The sequence below is a fragment of the Canis lupus genome, chromosome 2 (genome assembly GCF_048164855.1).
Source record: "Canis lupus baileyi chromosome 2, mCanLup2.hap1, whole genome shotgun sequence".
NCBI lineage: Eukaryota > Metazoa > Chordata > Mammalia > Carnivora > Canidae > Canis > Canis lupus.
The window spans coordinates 76,054,192-76,069,792 of record NC_132839.1 but is presented as its reverse complement, the minus strand read 5'-3'; the positions used below and the strand labels follow the sequence as shown (position 1 = coordinate 76,069,792).

General features: G+C 43.6%; 1 protein-coding gene across 1 annotated transcript in view; it reads right to left on the bottom strand.

Moving 5' to 3' along the window:
• Nucleotides 1-15,601, bottom strand: part of RELL1 (RELT like 1) — a 62,823-nt gene that overhangs the window by 17,486 nt on the left and 29,736 nt on the right. The window contains exons 2-5 of the mRNA XM_072807740.1: nucleotides 15,094-15,318; nucleotides 12,430-12,501; nucleotides 4,857-4,914; nucleotides 2,244-2,480 (exon numbers count right to left, since the gene is read on the bottom strand). Of these exons, the coding sequence (XP_072663841.1) occupies nucleotides 2,244-2,480; nucleotides 4,857-4,914; nucleotides 12,430-12,501; nucleotides 15,094-15,318 (592 nt within the window). The remainder of the gene's footprint in view (nucleotides 1-2,243; nucleotides 2,481-4,856; nucleotides 4,915-12,429; nucleotides 12,502-15,093; nucleotides 15,319-15,601) is intronic.

The window sequence follows — 15,601 nt, the reverse complement described above, 5'->3', positions numbered from 1 at the left end:
AAAGAGACATTAAGGAAATTTACTCAGTTTGACTGTTTTTCTTTTATCATCCATCAAAACTCTGAAGTCTTTCATAATAGCTTCTCTCTAGTTCTCCTCTAAAATTCCCTTAACACTAAGATAAAATACATTCTCCTTCTTCATCCAAATGAGATCACCAACCACAAGGAGGAGGAAGACCCTGAGCAAGTAAAAGAAGGATTAGGGGAAAGTTGTTAACCACAGATCCACTTGGTCAAAATGGAAGTCTCCCTTTAAGCAACACGAGAAGCGGTCATAATTAAACACTCACAGTATTCTACGTCCAACAAAGAGAGTTGCATTTGGGGCATTCATAAGAGCCATGTTGAATCTCAGCTGAAAATTTCAGCAGATTTTTTTTTAAAGCAAACAAAATACGCTTTGTTTAAACAAGCCCCAGGTTCTCATTACATTCCACATTCACAAATTCCCATGACTCTGCTTCTTAATAAAACAGTGTGGTCATGAGTTATACTCTTTTGCTGGAAGTGGGAAGCAGCCCTGCAGTCTTCTAGTTGCTTGTGCAACACAATATAAAACTCGACCAGATCAAAATAACAACAGTAACAGTCGCGAACAGTTGAGTGCATAGTAAGGGCCAAAAACTGGCCTAAGACCTTTCCATGAGTCAACTTATTTAATCCTGCCAGCAACCCGGTGAGGTGAGTGTTATTATCATCCTCATGTTATAGAGGGGAAAACTGAGGAACGAAGAGTAGTGAGTTTGGAAGCAGTCACGCCAGCACTTGAATGAGGGAGATACAATGGGTTCAGGCTACTCTCCCCAGGGAGAAAGAAGGATCCCTAGAGAAAGAAGGATCACATCTGCAGTCCTGTCAACTTTTGCTTCCCCAGCTCGGCTTCAACACACATACTCTTGACCATTACTTCCTGCTGTCTTTCTGGAGGTACCCTCACAAGGGGACTCCTGCCTGAGATTCAGTATGGATACTGTGGACACGCCAAAGCACTCCCCTGCACAAATGCTCTCCATGCAGTTCAATGGATTCATCACTTGAGCTGCAAGAGCCACACATCACAGATGAGCCACCAGGAAATGGTACTGGAGGACTGGAAAAGCCAGGACCCAGGTAAAGTGATCTAAAAGAGAGCAGTCCCAGGAATCCACATGGAACTTATGTGGCAGACACAGCAGAGCCGTGGGCAAGCTCCACCTCTTCCCTGCTCCCCACGAGCAGACCATGAGGGATGGCCGGGGAACTGAGGTCTAGACAGCAGCATGTAAGCAAAACGGAAATGTGCCACTTCCAGGCCTGTCTCATCAAACCTCTTAGGAACAATGCTCCTTGCACTTTCTCCTTCTACTAGCACACCTGGCAGAGCCACAAGGTGGAAAGCACCTGGGCCTCTGGACGGCTACCCTAAGAGCCACCCGCCGATCTTTAGGTCTGCACAAGTGAGATATAAACTTCTGTTCTGCATCTGGCTGAGATTTGGGCTTTACCTATTAGAATAAGAGTGCTGGTGAATTCTGTGTATCAACTTGGCTGGACTAACAGATGCCCAGAGAGCTGGTCCCACATTCTTTCTGGGTGTGCCTGTGAGGGTGTTTCCAGGAGAGATTAATCAGCTCTTGAGTCCATATATAGATTGAGCGAAGAAGATAGTCCTCACCAATGAGGATCGGTGTCACCAAATCCCTTAAGGGCATGAATGGACCAGGTCCATCCTTTTCCAATGGAAAAAAGTCCAGAAAGGAAGCACAAGGGTTTGTCTTTTCCTGCCCCTCAACATCCACCCCCTGGTTCTTGGGCTTTCAGAATAGGGCTGAATTATACCACCAGCTTCCTGGGTCTCCAGCTTTCAGAGGGCAGATGGTGGGACCTCTTGGCCTCCATAATCATGCCAGCTAATTCCTATAATAAATCTCCTCATATATAAATAAATAAATTATATATATGTATATGTATTATATATATATATATATATTAGCTCTGCTTCTCCAGAAAACCGTAATAGAGCAAGTAATTAATTTTTTACCTTAATTAATACACCTGACACCTGATCTAGCAATACCCACCTCTTAGGATTATTTTGCTGTTGGAAAAATGTAGGACTCAGAGCAGAAAACATCTAGAAGGCCCAGAGATATAACCCAAGCCAGGCTTAGGACATCATACTCTATATTTAACAGCTACACACAAATCCACACACCACAGCAAGTACGTCACACAAACCCAAAGCATCAACAGGGATCTTACCTGCCAACAGAGAGGACAGTGACCTCTCCTTGACGCCTTGCATGGCCCTGTTTGGACTTGTTGGTGGGTCTTATGAAGTGCCACCGCTTGTGCCTACACCGATGACACACGTCCCTCTCAACAGCACCTCCTACTGTGTGTAGATGGTGGCCACAGATGTGTTTTCCTGGGGTGCCTCCTGGGGACAAGGGCCCCGGGCTCACAGGCGGGCTCCCAGGAGTGCTGGGAGTCACAGGGCTATGGTGGGAAAACGGAAAAGGCAAAACTGGTTACTTCAATAAAGTCCTAGCTAAGGCGATCTCTCCCCTACAATGCAAGTTGCAGGATTAAATCACAGCCGAGTGTCTGCCTTGGTCTCTAAACAAAGAGATCCCCTGAACATATGGGCCTTGAAGGAGAAAAACACGTAAGTTCCACTCAAATCATCAAATGACTTAAAGTAGAATATTTGATCCAGACTGATTATTGCATCAAAGGAAGAAAGCTTTTCAGTCAAGATATCAAAAGTAATGCTTAAGAGATGTTGACAGTGTTGATAATAGTAATGAAAATAGCTAACACTTAGTATTCTAAGCATTTGATACAGTTCATCTTTACAAAACCCCGTGAGAGTGGTATTATGAGTTTCCTCATTTTAAAAATGAGAAGTTAAGTAACTTGCCCCAGGTCACACAGCTAATAAGTGATGGATCTGAGATCCAAATCTGGAAAGCCTAATTCTAGAAACCATGCTCTTAACTGCCATGCTATAGTGCTTCAGAAACAAGGGATACTGAGAAAAAATCCAGCCAGTCCATCCATCCAAACTATAAAAAGCAGAAGTAAACAGGTCAGATGTTGGCTCCCTTCAAAAGGCACATCAGGACTCTGGTCCACTAGGAAAGGAAGACTTAAAACAGGACAGGGCCAGCCTGACCAGGAATCAGCCCTCTGACGTGGTACAGGTAGGTGTAGGTTTGGCGGGGGTGGGGGGTTGGCAGGTCACCACAGAGCCTGAGACTGGGGCCTGGGCCAGCAGCCCCAGAGGCACATGGCAGTCTTACGACAGCATATAAACCAGCTTTTCTGCTCCTGGAAGCCGGCCCACTTGTACTTTTCAAAAGAAGTGTGCAGACTAGGGAGATAGTTTCAAACATCCTAGGTAGTCAAGTTTTCTGGAGTTCTTCAGGGATGCTCTTTAGATGGTTATATTAAAAACACTCAGCAGTAGCTGAGACCAAAAAAAAAAAAAAAGAAGAAGTGACATTAACACCACATTGAAGAAAGTTGAATTCAAAATTTTAATAACATTCATTCAACAAACATTTATCAAATACACAAAACCCAACGAGAGGCATTATCCATTGCCCCAAGATAACTGAGGCAAACGTGCCAGGAGACAACATGGTCCGAACACCAGGTAGGTGGTCTGTGGTCAGGGCTGGAACATGGGAGAAATCCCAGCTCATGTGTCCCTAAGAACTATCCTGCCAGAGCTTCCTAAACTGACCTTCCTGCACTTTAAGTGACCTCAGTAAAGGGCAAATCTAACATGGCAGTTGGACAAACACACTGTAGGTATCTAAGATGTGCTGGGTGCACCACCCACAGAGTAAACAGGAAAAGGTCCAAATTCCCTTTGCTCTGTCCCTTGGTCCAGTCTGCCTTCCTAGCCCTTTTTGCTACTATCCACAGTGCATTCTCTGGCTGCCCCAGACCAGAACTCTCCTGGGCGTGTCCCATACTTTATGCTCCAGTGTTTTTGCCCTGGGCTTTCTCCGCCTACAAGCAGTCCCTACCTCTGTCTTTGCTGGTCACATGCCTGGCTCAGATGGCATTTCTGTGAGCCTTCACGGACTTCCCAAAGCCCCACAGAGACCCCAGAGCATCCAGTGTTTGCTTCTCCTGCAGCATGGCCATGCTCCCCATCATAAGGCCTCATGCCCCAGGCTCCATTCCCCACTAGACTGAGCCCTCTGTGCCAAGGATCTGTGAATGCCCAGCCCCAGCACTGAGCAGACATTCAATAAATGCTTCTTGCTGAAGAAACAAACAAACAAACAAAAACTATATAGGAATACAGTTCTCTATAATTCATTAAAAGGGAATATAATCTCAACAACCCAACCAGCCTGATTTTCGCTTCATCGTCATTATTCGCAGACGGCTTTCAATGTGCCAGGCCCCATGTCTTCCTTACAATAACCCAAGGAAGTGGGTGCAATAGTTATCTCCATTTATAAATGATGGAACTGGAGCTCCTAGAGTGGAGTTAACTTGCCCACAGAGAAATGGTCACTATGTGGTGGAGATGGGACTCAACCGAGGTGCCCAACTGCATGGCTGTTATTTCTTTGTCATATCTCCAACACCGCAATCCTCAGTTGGGGCTGAATTCGCCCCAGGGGGCACTGATGATGTGTGGGGACGTTCTGGGTTGTCACAAGAGGACACCAGCATCTAGTGAGAGGAGCTCAGGAGTGCTAATAAACACCCCACGATGGGCAGGACAGTTGCCCACAGCAAAGAATTATCTGGCCCAAATGTCAACCAAGCCAAAGCTGAGAAATCTGCTCCAGTAGATAACTGGGGGGGAAAAATAAGTGCCACTAAATAGAGGGGAGAAGTGCTTACCTTTCAGGGTCCCCCAGGCTGTTATCTGCTACCATTGCCTTCAAAACATCAACGTTTGCTAAGGAAAAAAAAAAAGAAAGCAAAGAATTAAAAAGAAGTGAATCACACAATCACAGAATGATCACATCAGAAAAGCTGTTGGAAGGAAAATAAGAGAAAAGCTGTTGGAAAAACATCTGAGTTCCTTCAGGTCACGGGGTCCTGGGGTCCCGGAGAAGGGAGGGTTTCTCCCAAGGTAACCCCTCGAAATGGCACCATCTGCAGAAAACTTTCAGCACGCAAGAACTTAGTATGAGTGACAGAGGATCCACACAAAGGAAAGCAGATCACACCAGAGAGCTGTGCTTCCTACATATCATTCCAATATAACACAGAAAAATACATTTCTTTCCCCCTCCCAAACTACAGGGAAATTTACATGCTGCTTTCCGCTGCATTCAACTCACTTTGCCAAATATGTAGTGAGATGTATGTCTCAAGAGACCTGTATTCTGGGGCACGTGGGTGGCTCAGTGCTTGAGCATCTGCCTTTGGCTCAGGTTGTGATCCCAGGGTTCCGGAATCGAGTCCCGCCTATAATTCCCCCCACAGGGAGCCTGCTTCTCCCTCTACCTATGTCTCTGCCTCTCTCTGTGTCTTTCATGAAAAAATAAATATAATCTTAAAAAAAAGAGAGAGAGAGAGACCTGTATTCTAACAACTTGCATGTGCCCCAATGATTAGCCTTAACCTCTGGATACCCACATTATTATCAAGTCTATCCCACATATAATCAGGGATGTGAGAGAGTTAATTTTCCAGGTGCGCCATTTGGCTTAACTCGGCTTCAGGACCATAGAAGATCTTAACTCTGACCAGATACCTTAAATTTTCAAGAGTTGGTCACACATACAGGTTACCTAATAGGGACTGAATCAAACCAGACTTCTAGTGTTAATTTTTTTAAGGTCAGGAGTAGGCTGTCAACCAAAGCAAACTGAATCTAAGCTTTTTGAGTCCCCACTCCACACTCCACCCCCACAGACACACATGTTCTTTCTGTCTCTTACAGGGTGGTCAAACTCTCAAGGATGAAAGACTAAGTGAATGTTCAAGTTTCTCTCGGATATTCAATTGGCAAGGCCAAATGTTATTACTGACTGCTAACCTTTTGATTGATTTTTTTAAGTGCTGTTCTCATGAGGAACCACAAATTCTCCAGAGACAAAAGAATAAAAAATCACTATTTGCCATGGGAGCCAACAGCAACATTTAACATTTAACATAACAAATGACATCCCTAGAGAGGAAAATTAACTCTAGCTCCAACACTACTGCTCTTAAGTATTAACAGTTACAGGTTTGTATGGTGCTTCTCAATCTTTTAAAAATTAAAGGATTTTTAAAAATATTTTATTTATTTACTTGAGAGAGATCGAGCACAAATGGGACGGAGGTAAAGAGGAGAGAGAGGGGGGAAAGGGCAGAGGGAGAAGGAGAAGCAGACTCTCTGCTGAGCAGGGAGCGTCCACGGGGTTGGGTTCGATTCCAGGATCCTGAGATATGACCTGAGCCAAAGGCAGCTGCTTAACCGACTGAGCCACCGAGGTGCCCCAAAATTTAAGTTTTTTAATTTAAATAATTATTGCTCCACCCAGGAGCCTTTTGCAACATCTTTTTCCTAATCACCCCCTTGTGAAATTATAATACTGCAGACAGATATCTGTTTATGTCCTGTACATATAGTTATGCTTTATGTATAAAATAATAAGGGGTTTTTGCCCCCATGATCCATTTTCCCCCTTTTTAACCCTTGCAAATGCATAGGTTTTTTGTTTTTTTGTTTTTTTTAAAGAACTATTAACACAGCATACCATCTTTTCTAAAAGAAATATTCTCTTTGGCCTTCATGACTCTCTATGACAATGTCCAAACACATTCCCTAACACATGTTCTGACCTACCTAAGACTCCTGTCATTACTGAAAAAGTGCTGAAATGATTGGCAGTTGTCTTTTCCCACACCACAAAGGCAAATTTAAATATAATCTAGTGATGCCAGTCATTTTCCCTTTTAATTAATAAGGACTCAGAAAATTAATTTTTGTTTAGACAAAAGGTTTGGGACTACATCCAATAATTTGCCAGTTGACACTTATTCTCTCTCTACCATCATTTACTATAGTTGGAGACTATAAACATTAAAGACGGGAGACAACAACAGAAGGCATGAAAGTAAAGAAAGCAGTAATAGCTCTCACTTATAAGAATGAGCTTTTTAAAAACAAAAGTTTAAATCATTGCCCTAGAAAATTAATCACTCCCTTAGAAACATGTGATCAGAAAACAATCAAGGAAGATTATTAAAATATATCAAAATCGTTCCTAAAACTGTTTTTTTTATAGACTTGTGTTGTTTCTTCTGTATTCATGTACCTCACCCTACCTCTTAGAAAAATTTTTAAATGGTCCCTTGTTTGCCACGAGTGAATTCTTTAAGAGTAGACTCGAGTTTCTGTGTCAACATCATTCACACCCTCCCTGTCTGAGGACGGTTCGGTATGTGGGGTCATGTGGTTTCCTGGGTTGAGAAAACTTTCCACCATGCTTTAATTTGGTTGTAAAATTACAATGAAAGAGCAACCATCTGATTAAGTTCTACTGAATCTACATCTCCTCCTTGATTGTTACTCATAATTATAATAAGCAATAAAGGAAATGCTCCCCTGTACTTGTCTCCCTTCATGGGTTTCCAGAGAACGGGAGGAGTCAGTTACGGAGTAAGGAAAACCTGGCAAAAACAGGAGACATTTTCTAGAGGGTAATAATTTCAAAAAATGCTTCCACTCTTCTGTCCTGAATCTCTGCCTGACCGTAGATATAAAGCAGTCAAAAGCAGGCAAGAAGAATGTCCTGTTTTCTCTCCCACCACTCTCCCCTTCAAAGATTCCCTTGTGGGGCGCGCCTGGGGGGCTCAGTCAGTTGAGTGCCTGACTCTTGATTTCGGCTCAGGTCACAGTCTCAGGGTCCTGGGATCAAGCCCTGAGTTGGGCTTCCCACTCAGCATGGAGTCTGCTTGTCTCCCTCCCCCTCCGTCCCTCCTGCTGCTCTCTCACTTTTTCTCAATTTAAAAAATAAAATCATTTTTAAAAAAGGATTCCCTTGCAATCAAAGCAAATCCCCCAGGTGAGAACTATTGCCACTACCAAAATTAGAATACTGCTGTGTGCCAGCCACTTGGCCAAAGGCTTTACAGACCTTACCATGTTTGACTCTCCTGATAGACATAGAGACTGAGGCCCTAAAGCTTAGAGCTGACTGGCCAGCGTAATACAGCCAGCATGACGGACCTGGACACAAACCCTGGTCCATCAGACTCTAGGGTAGATGCTATAGACTCCAACGTTCTCCTTCTTACTTCTTCAATATCCAAACACTCAATGGTTAATAGTTTAATGCTTCACAGGATGTTTGCGTAATCATTATAGCAAGTCTCAGAGACGTACTTGAGAATGATAATTTATAATGGAATCCTTCTTGCCATAATATAAATTGAGCCTCAAGGTAAGAATTTCACAAAAGGATCCCTCTGCCTGATGTGAATAATGAGGAGCACCTGGAGAATAATCCCAGTACTCTTCCTTGTTACCAGATGACACAGGTTAAGGGCCCGGCAGAGAGCCTGAGCTATAGACTTGCTGGTACTTCCCAAATGCCCACAAAACTCAAGAAAACCCCAGGGACCACCCGTACACTCTTCAATTCAGTCTACTCAGAAAGACAAATTAAGTTAAGGGTAGCACTGTGGTTAATCCAAGCCTGGAGATTAGCCGGAGAATAATCAGTATGCAGGTCAGCTGATGACTCTATGCCCCTAGAGATTTATCTAAACTAACCTGATTTGCAACATTCAAGACATGATATATTTAAACCATAAACAAGAATGTCACCATGAGTACAGGTGAAATATTACCTCATTAGCCAAATGAAAAATGCAAAGCAGAAAACTACTCATAAATCATGATTGCAAATGTTTTTAAATATGCAAATTAGGCAAAGGAGACCTAAATAAACACGGCAAATGGTAATGGATGGTTAGTACTTCCATTTTATTCCTCTTTTTTTTCCAATTTAAAAAAAAGGAAAATTAAATTAACATCAACAGGGAGGTCTAAATTGATACTAAGTTCAGAGACTGTTCATGACATAGACAAAAGATTAAAAATGCATTTGTTCTATAGAGGATTGAAGCCTCAAAGCAAACTAAAAAGCTAGGTTATAAACTGGGAAGAGACTTTAAGTATGGATCTAATTCTGCCCCTGTGGTCTGAGCACTGGCTGGAAGGCAGAGATGGCCATGTCTGGAAAAGGGTTTTTGGGGAGGTGAGATGTCTCCTCATGGCCAAGGAGAACCACCACCCATCCTCAGAGGTCATGCTCACAGGTAGATGAGTGAAGGCAGGGACGAGGGAAGAGAGGAGAGAGAATTGGGGATCAGAGGAGAGAGAAGGAAAACAGTGGCTTAGCTGTTTCTCTAATGGACCTACCGGTCATTGGTCATCAATGCAAAGGAAACAAAGAGGCTACTTTCCAAAAGGAAAGCACAGCATTACAACAGAAAAAAGGGACGCCTGGGTGGCTCAGTGGTTGAGCGTCTGTCTTTGGCTCAGGTCACGATCCTGGTCCAGGAATCGAGTCCTGCAGGGAGCCTGCTTCTCCCTCTGCCTACATCTCCGCCTCTCTCTGTCTCTCATGAATAAATCAATAAAATCTTAAATAAACTAATTAATTAAATAAAATAGAAAAGGACTGGAGTGCCCGGGTGGCACAGTCAGTTAAGCTTTTGACCCTTAATCTGAGCTCAGGTCTCGATCTCAGGATCAGGAGTTTAGGCCCTGCATTGGGCTCCACACTGGGCACAGGGCCTACTTCAAAAAATAGTAATAATAATAAACAAAGAAAATTAAAAAGGACAGACCTCTCCGCCAACAACTGTGGGAGGTGAGGAAATTACACAGCGTACTTGTTCCAGCGCATCAAATGCTTCTCCTCTGCTGCCATGAAGAGAAGGGGCCCACTATGGGTGCCACCCTGCCATGCACTGGCTGTATGAACTCTGGGCCTCTGTTTTCCCATCTGCAAAATGGGATGGCAAAAGGGCCTACCTGCCTCCATAAGGTAGTTTTGAGAATTTAATGAGTTAATGCTTAAGGAGTTTTATCAACTATCACATCTGCGCTTTATCCCCTTGAAAGGAAGATGCTTTCCGTCCCACCCTCCTGACACCAGGAAAGAGATCGTAACAGCAAGTGGTTATGAACAGACCCTGGAGTCAGATGCTAGAGTTCAAATCTCAGCTCTGCCACCTGCCACCTGCTGGCATGTGATATTCGCATTAGCCAAGCCCTGTGAGCCTCTCGGTTTCTCAGCTGCAAAATGGGAACCAAGTATCTGAATTGTAAGGTTGTTGGCCCCTAGAAAGCCCTTAGACCAGGCCTGGCGCACAGCAAACAGTGCATCCTAGGACGCTGTATATAAGAACTTCAGCTCCTACAAAGTTTTTGGTTTACTTATTTCTGATTCAACAGTCAGGAAGCCACCTCACCCCACACTCACTAAGTTAGCAATTGCTCCAAGCTTTTAGAAACCCCAGGCCCAAAGGTCCCCAAGGGCCCCCAAGCCGTGTGAGGTAGTTTCCAATGCACAAGGCACACCATGCCTCACTCTGTGTACCTCTGTAATGGCTGAAGTTTCCATGCCAAGAACATATTTGTGTATTTCTTGTACAAATTAAAAACCACTTTTTATGTAAAAGAAATGTGCACCCTCGAGTGTTGAAGAATAGCATCACCAAGTACTGGTCCCTGAAGGAAGGTCTCTGGAGGATGGAGAGCAAAATACAAGTGTTCCAATCATTTTTGTTGTTATTTTAAACACCATTCTATTAAGGCTGATTATCTGGTTTTACATCCTGTAGAAACTGGACGCAACAAATTATAAGAGAGGAGACGTAATGTTGCGTAGTTGAAAGAGACTCACACAGGGCTCTGCTGTTGACTAACCATGTGAACTCAACTACTAGAAGTCTTCATTTCTGTACCTGGAAAATGGGTATAATAATACCAACTCTAGAGGGATATCCTGAGGATTAAATGAGATTATGCACATAAAGCACACTGTAAAGAACAAGGAAAATTATGCTGAACCATTTAAAATTGTGTTTTCTCTCAATCAAAAATGCTGACCAACAGCCTGGGCCAGGCAGATGATCTCACTGACAGTGAGGATATCGGGGTGGGGACCCCCAGGGAAGGGCTGGGGGCAGAGGAACAGATATTTACTGAGCAGCACAGAGGCATTTTACCTTTTGGACAAATGGCTTGGCTGCATCAGTGCACACAGCAGCAGTCAGCTCGGACTAGAGCCCCAAGGAAAATGTTTTCTTTTCAATTCTCAGGAGGACCCCAAAGTATGGCGATCTGCAGCTACCGGGGATGTGGGCAAGGAGTTCCACACACTCCAAAAGTGTCCGAGGGCCTCACCGTGTGCACCTCTGTGATGGTATCCTACTGAGCTAACAGCCAGTGTTTGGAACAAGGACCCTAATTTATCTAATCAAGATTCAATTCATCCTCTATTCCAGAAGATCGGAATTTAGAGTACACTTCAGAAGGGAAAAAATGGTTCCATCCACAAAGGTTAAACTTTTTAAAAGTTTGAACACTTCGGAGCAGATCACCAAACAGGCAAATCCGTAGAGACAGAAGCAGCAGGTGGCCACCAGATGGCTGGGGATGGGCAGCGGCCTGGGCAGGGACCACCTAACGGAGACCGAGTTTCAGCCTGGCCTCAGGACAACCTTCTGGAACTAGGCCGTGCTGATGGCTGGACATCACTCCCAACATACTTAAAGCCACTGAACTGTACATTTAATGACAACTTTTTTATGTTTTGTGTATTTTACCTCATTTCTTTTTTTTTTCTTTTTTTTTTTTTTATTTATTTATGATAGTCACAGTGAGAGAGAGAGGCAGAGACATAGGCAGAGGGAGAAGCAGGCTCCATGCACCGGGAGCCTGACGTGGGACTCGATCCAGCGTCTCCAGGATCGCGCCCTGGGCCAAAGGCAGGCGCTAAACCGCTGCGCCACCCAGGGATCCCCCATTTCTTTTTAAGTACAAAAAAAAAAAAGAATACACAGCATCTGAGTGCCTATTATACTAGGCACTTTATGTGCAAGACGTCACAACAATGCCACAAGGTAACTGTTATTTATTACCCTCCTTTGATGGAGGGGACAATGGAGGTTCCATGAGGTAAAGTGACTTTCCCCAAATCAAGGTGAGGCCAGGATCTGAAGGCGAGCCCAAGGATGGCTTTCTGCAACACTTAGACCTACTGACTCTTCGAAAACACACTTCTGCGAAACTCTCATGATCAGATAATCTGGAAGCGGACGTATTCATGAGCTTAGGTAAAGGGTGTTGCCAATGACCAGATCCACAGGACAGGCCATACAAATTCTGACCCTTCGAAGCAGAGTTTTCAATAAAACATGAATACTAGACTCTTCTCGAACACCAAAACATCCATACCTTCATTTTTCATGATGTACTGGACAATCTGCCCAACGGTGTCACTATTTTCATTGACACTGTCATTCAACTCTGAAAGAGAAGGAGGAGCGGACAATGGGTTACACTCGGTCACCTCTGTCAAGTCAATGAGACCTCAGTGAACAGTCCCCAGAAACCTCGGCCGTGGCGCTAAGGGTCGAGGCTTTCTTCTTTCAGCCCCCAAATGCCTGACACAGCCCATAGTGACTTCCCTGGCATACCAAGGACCAAAATTATCCATGAACTTCCTCTCAAGTCCAAACACCCACTCACTTTCATGCATGTATGTCAGTCCTTATTACTACATTCCTCCCTCATCCTTTCCTTAAACCTTTAGGGGAAATGGGAAGAAAATAGTTAATCAAAACATAAGATCCTCCTTGGATTTTATTTTAACTGAAGACACACTATATAGAGTATGAATTTCTTTTTTAAATCGGGTAATTATTCATCCATGTTTAGAAGACTCTTCTTTTGTTTAAACACACTTCCAAATAACCTAAATTTTGGCTGTGGTGAGTTGTTTGCCCACAAACATGGTTTACTTTAGGAAATTCTGTATATATGACCATCTCTGGAAAAAAAAAAAATCAAACCTCCACCCTGAAACTGTGTAATTTCAGGGAGGAAGGAAAAGGGAGGGTTGAAATATTCCACACCCTCATTTACAGAGAACAAATCAAGGTGTGCAATGTCCTATTCGTGTACCTGGAAAAGTGGCTTCTCCATCCACAGTCAGCTTCCTCCTCCATGAAAATGCACATTTGGTTGGACAGTGCAAACGCTGACTGCTAAGGCAGCCTACAGAGCATCTGTTAAGGAGGGGAGGAGGAGGCTCGCTTTCTGTTGACAAACACTCAGCTTTGGTTTGCTCATGAGCTACACATGACTCATCCTGCAACCGGGTTCTCTCTCTGCCTCAAAGGTCAGTGGGGGTGGGAAAAACCAACAGGCCAGCAGGCTGGCAAAGAATGAAGAAGCTCCCTCCGCTCTGCCCTTTGGGTTCTCTTGAAAGGTGACTGACTCCAAAGGTCCCTTTCTGCAAAAACTGCCCTTTGAAGAACTGAAAGAGATATGGAAGGTTAGCTACTACTCCTCATGGTCCAAGTCAGGAAACGTCCCTAAAGAATGTTGAAAAGAACATCTATGGAGAAAACAGGATTTTATCTCTTGGGTTTTCCCAAACACTACCCTAACAACGCCATATTAAGAAGAAAAGGTAAGACACACTCAAATTAATACTAAGGCACCATTTCTTGCCATACTTTTACTGCACAGTTGACACCATTACTTACTTAATAAATATAAATGCCAATCACATAGATTTAAGATAGAATGCCCCCAGCAGAAGTAATATCACAAAAGTGATAAGAGCTATTTAAATTTCCCCTTATTAGATTCTCTCTCAATAAAAATAGTAAGGATTAATATTTACGGAGTCGCCACAGGTGCCAAACACCAAATGCATCTTCTCTCTAAATTCCACAATAATCCTACAGGGTGGAGATTACTGTCCTCATTTAAATTAAATTAAAATTTTAATTAAATTGGCATTAAAATAACTAAGATTAAATTCCAGTTAAATTGCACATAGCAGAAGTCCAGAGCATATGTAACTTGCCCAGAGCCACAAGTAATGAGCTAGTAGGTGTTTAATAAGTGAAAGCCAGGTTCCAGGTATGGTTACTACAAAATCTAGACTGACACGCCACCATACCACCTAGCGTTAAGATGGATCATTTTGGGGGCACCTGAGTGGCTCAGTTGGTTAAGCACCCAATTTCAGCTCAGGTTGTGAAATCGAGCCCCTCGAAGGGCTCCATGAAGAGTGTGGAGCCTGCTTAAGATTCTCTCTCTCTCCCTCTGCCCCTCCACCGCCCCCTTTTCTCTCTCTCTCTCTCTCTGTCTCTGAGGGAAAAAAATGGATAATTTTGCTTCATAGAGCTGAAAGTATCTGTGACTGATTTCTCACTCAAAAATCACCTTAGAGGATCCCTGGGTGGCTCAGCAGTTTAGAACCTGTCTTCCGCCCAGGGTGTGATCTTGGAGTCCCATTATCGGGCTCCCTGCATGGAGCCTGTCTCTCCCTCTGCCTGTGTCTCTGCCTCACTCTCTCTCTCTGTCTCTCATAAATTAATAAATAAAATCTTTAAAAAATAAAAAAATAATAATCACCTTCACTTGGGCCACCTGCTTAGCTCAGTCAGTAAAGCATGTGACTCCTGAGCTCTGGGTTGTGAGTTCAGGCCCCACATTGGGTGTGGGGACTACTTAGAAATAAAATCTTAAGAAAAAAGAAAAGAAAAGAAAAGAAAAGAAAAGAAAAGAAAAGAAAAGAAAAGAAAAGAAAAGAAAAGAAAAGAAAAAAGAAAAGAAAAGAAAAGAAAAAAGAGAAAGAAGAAAAAAGAAAAAAAAAGAAAAGAAAAAGAAAAAGAAAAAGAAAAAGAAAAAGAAAAGGAAAGGAAAGGAAAGGAAAGGAAAGGAAAGGAAAGGAAAGGAAAGGAAAGGAAAGGGAAAGGGAAAAGGAAAAGGAAAAGGAAAAGGAAAAGGAAAAGGAAAAGGAAAAGGAAAAGGAAAAGGAAAAGAAAGAAAAGAAATCCCCCCACACACACACATCTCCATAAAAAGACTGCCAGTATTTACCTATCTTTTCAACCTTCTCCTCTTCCACCTCTTGCTCGGCTTCTGTTGTACAACGATAGCCCTTCTTCTTAAGCAGGTGACAGATGAGGACACCAAAGAGACCCATGATGAAGAACACAGGGACAAGGGCATACGCGATATATTCTGGGTGTCCATTCCCAGTATTGTTAGTGGGCTCCGGGGTCGTCTCTGTCCTGGAGTGCAACGTGTGGCTGCCACCAATGTCTACAGAAAGAAATACACATGGTTGCATCAGACGTCTGCCCAGGACGAGAAAAGCTTGAGGACCCGGGGAAATGCTCACATCAAATTGGAGTCTGCTCCCAAAACCCAGGCCATGCAGAGACCAGCGGGTCTGGCCGTACAGAGCACAGGCTGAGGGCCAGGCTTGGCTAAAAGTCCAAGTTCCCATCTTGCCCCGCTACTCATAAACTAAGCCCCACCCTGGGTCATTTCTTTAAAACCTCTCAAGCCAGCCTCTGCTGCTTCATCTGCAGCAGTACCCACA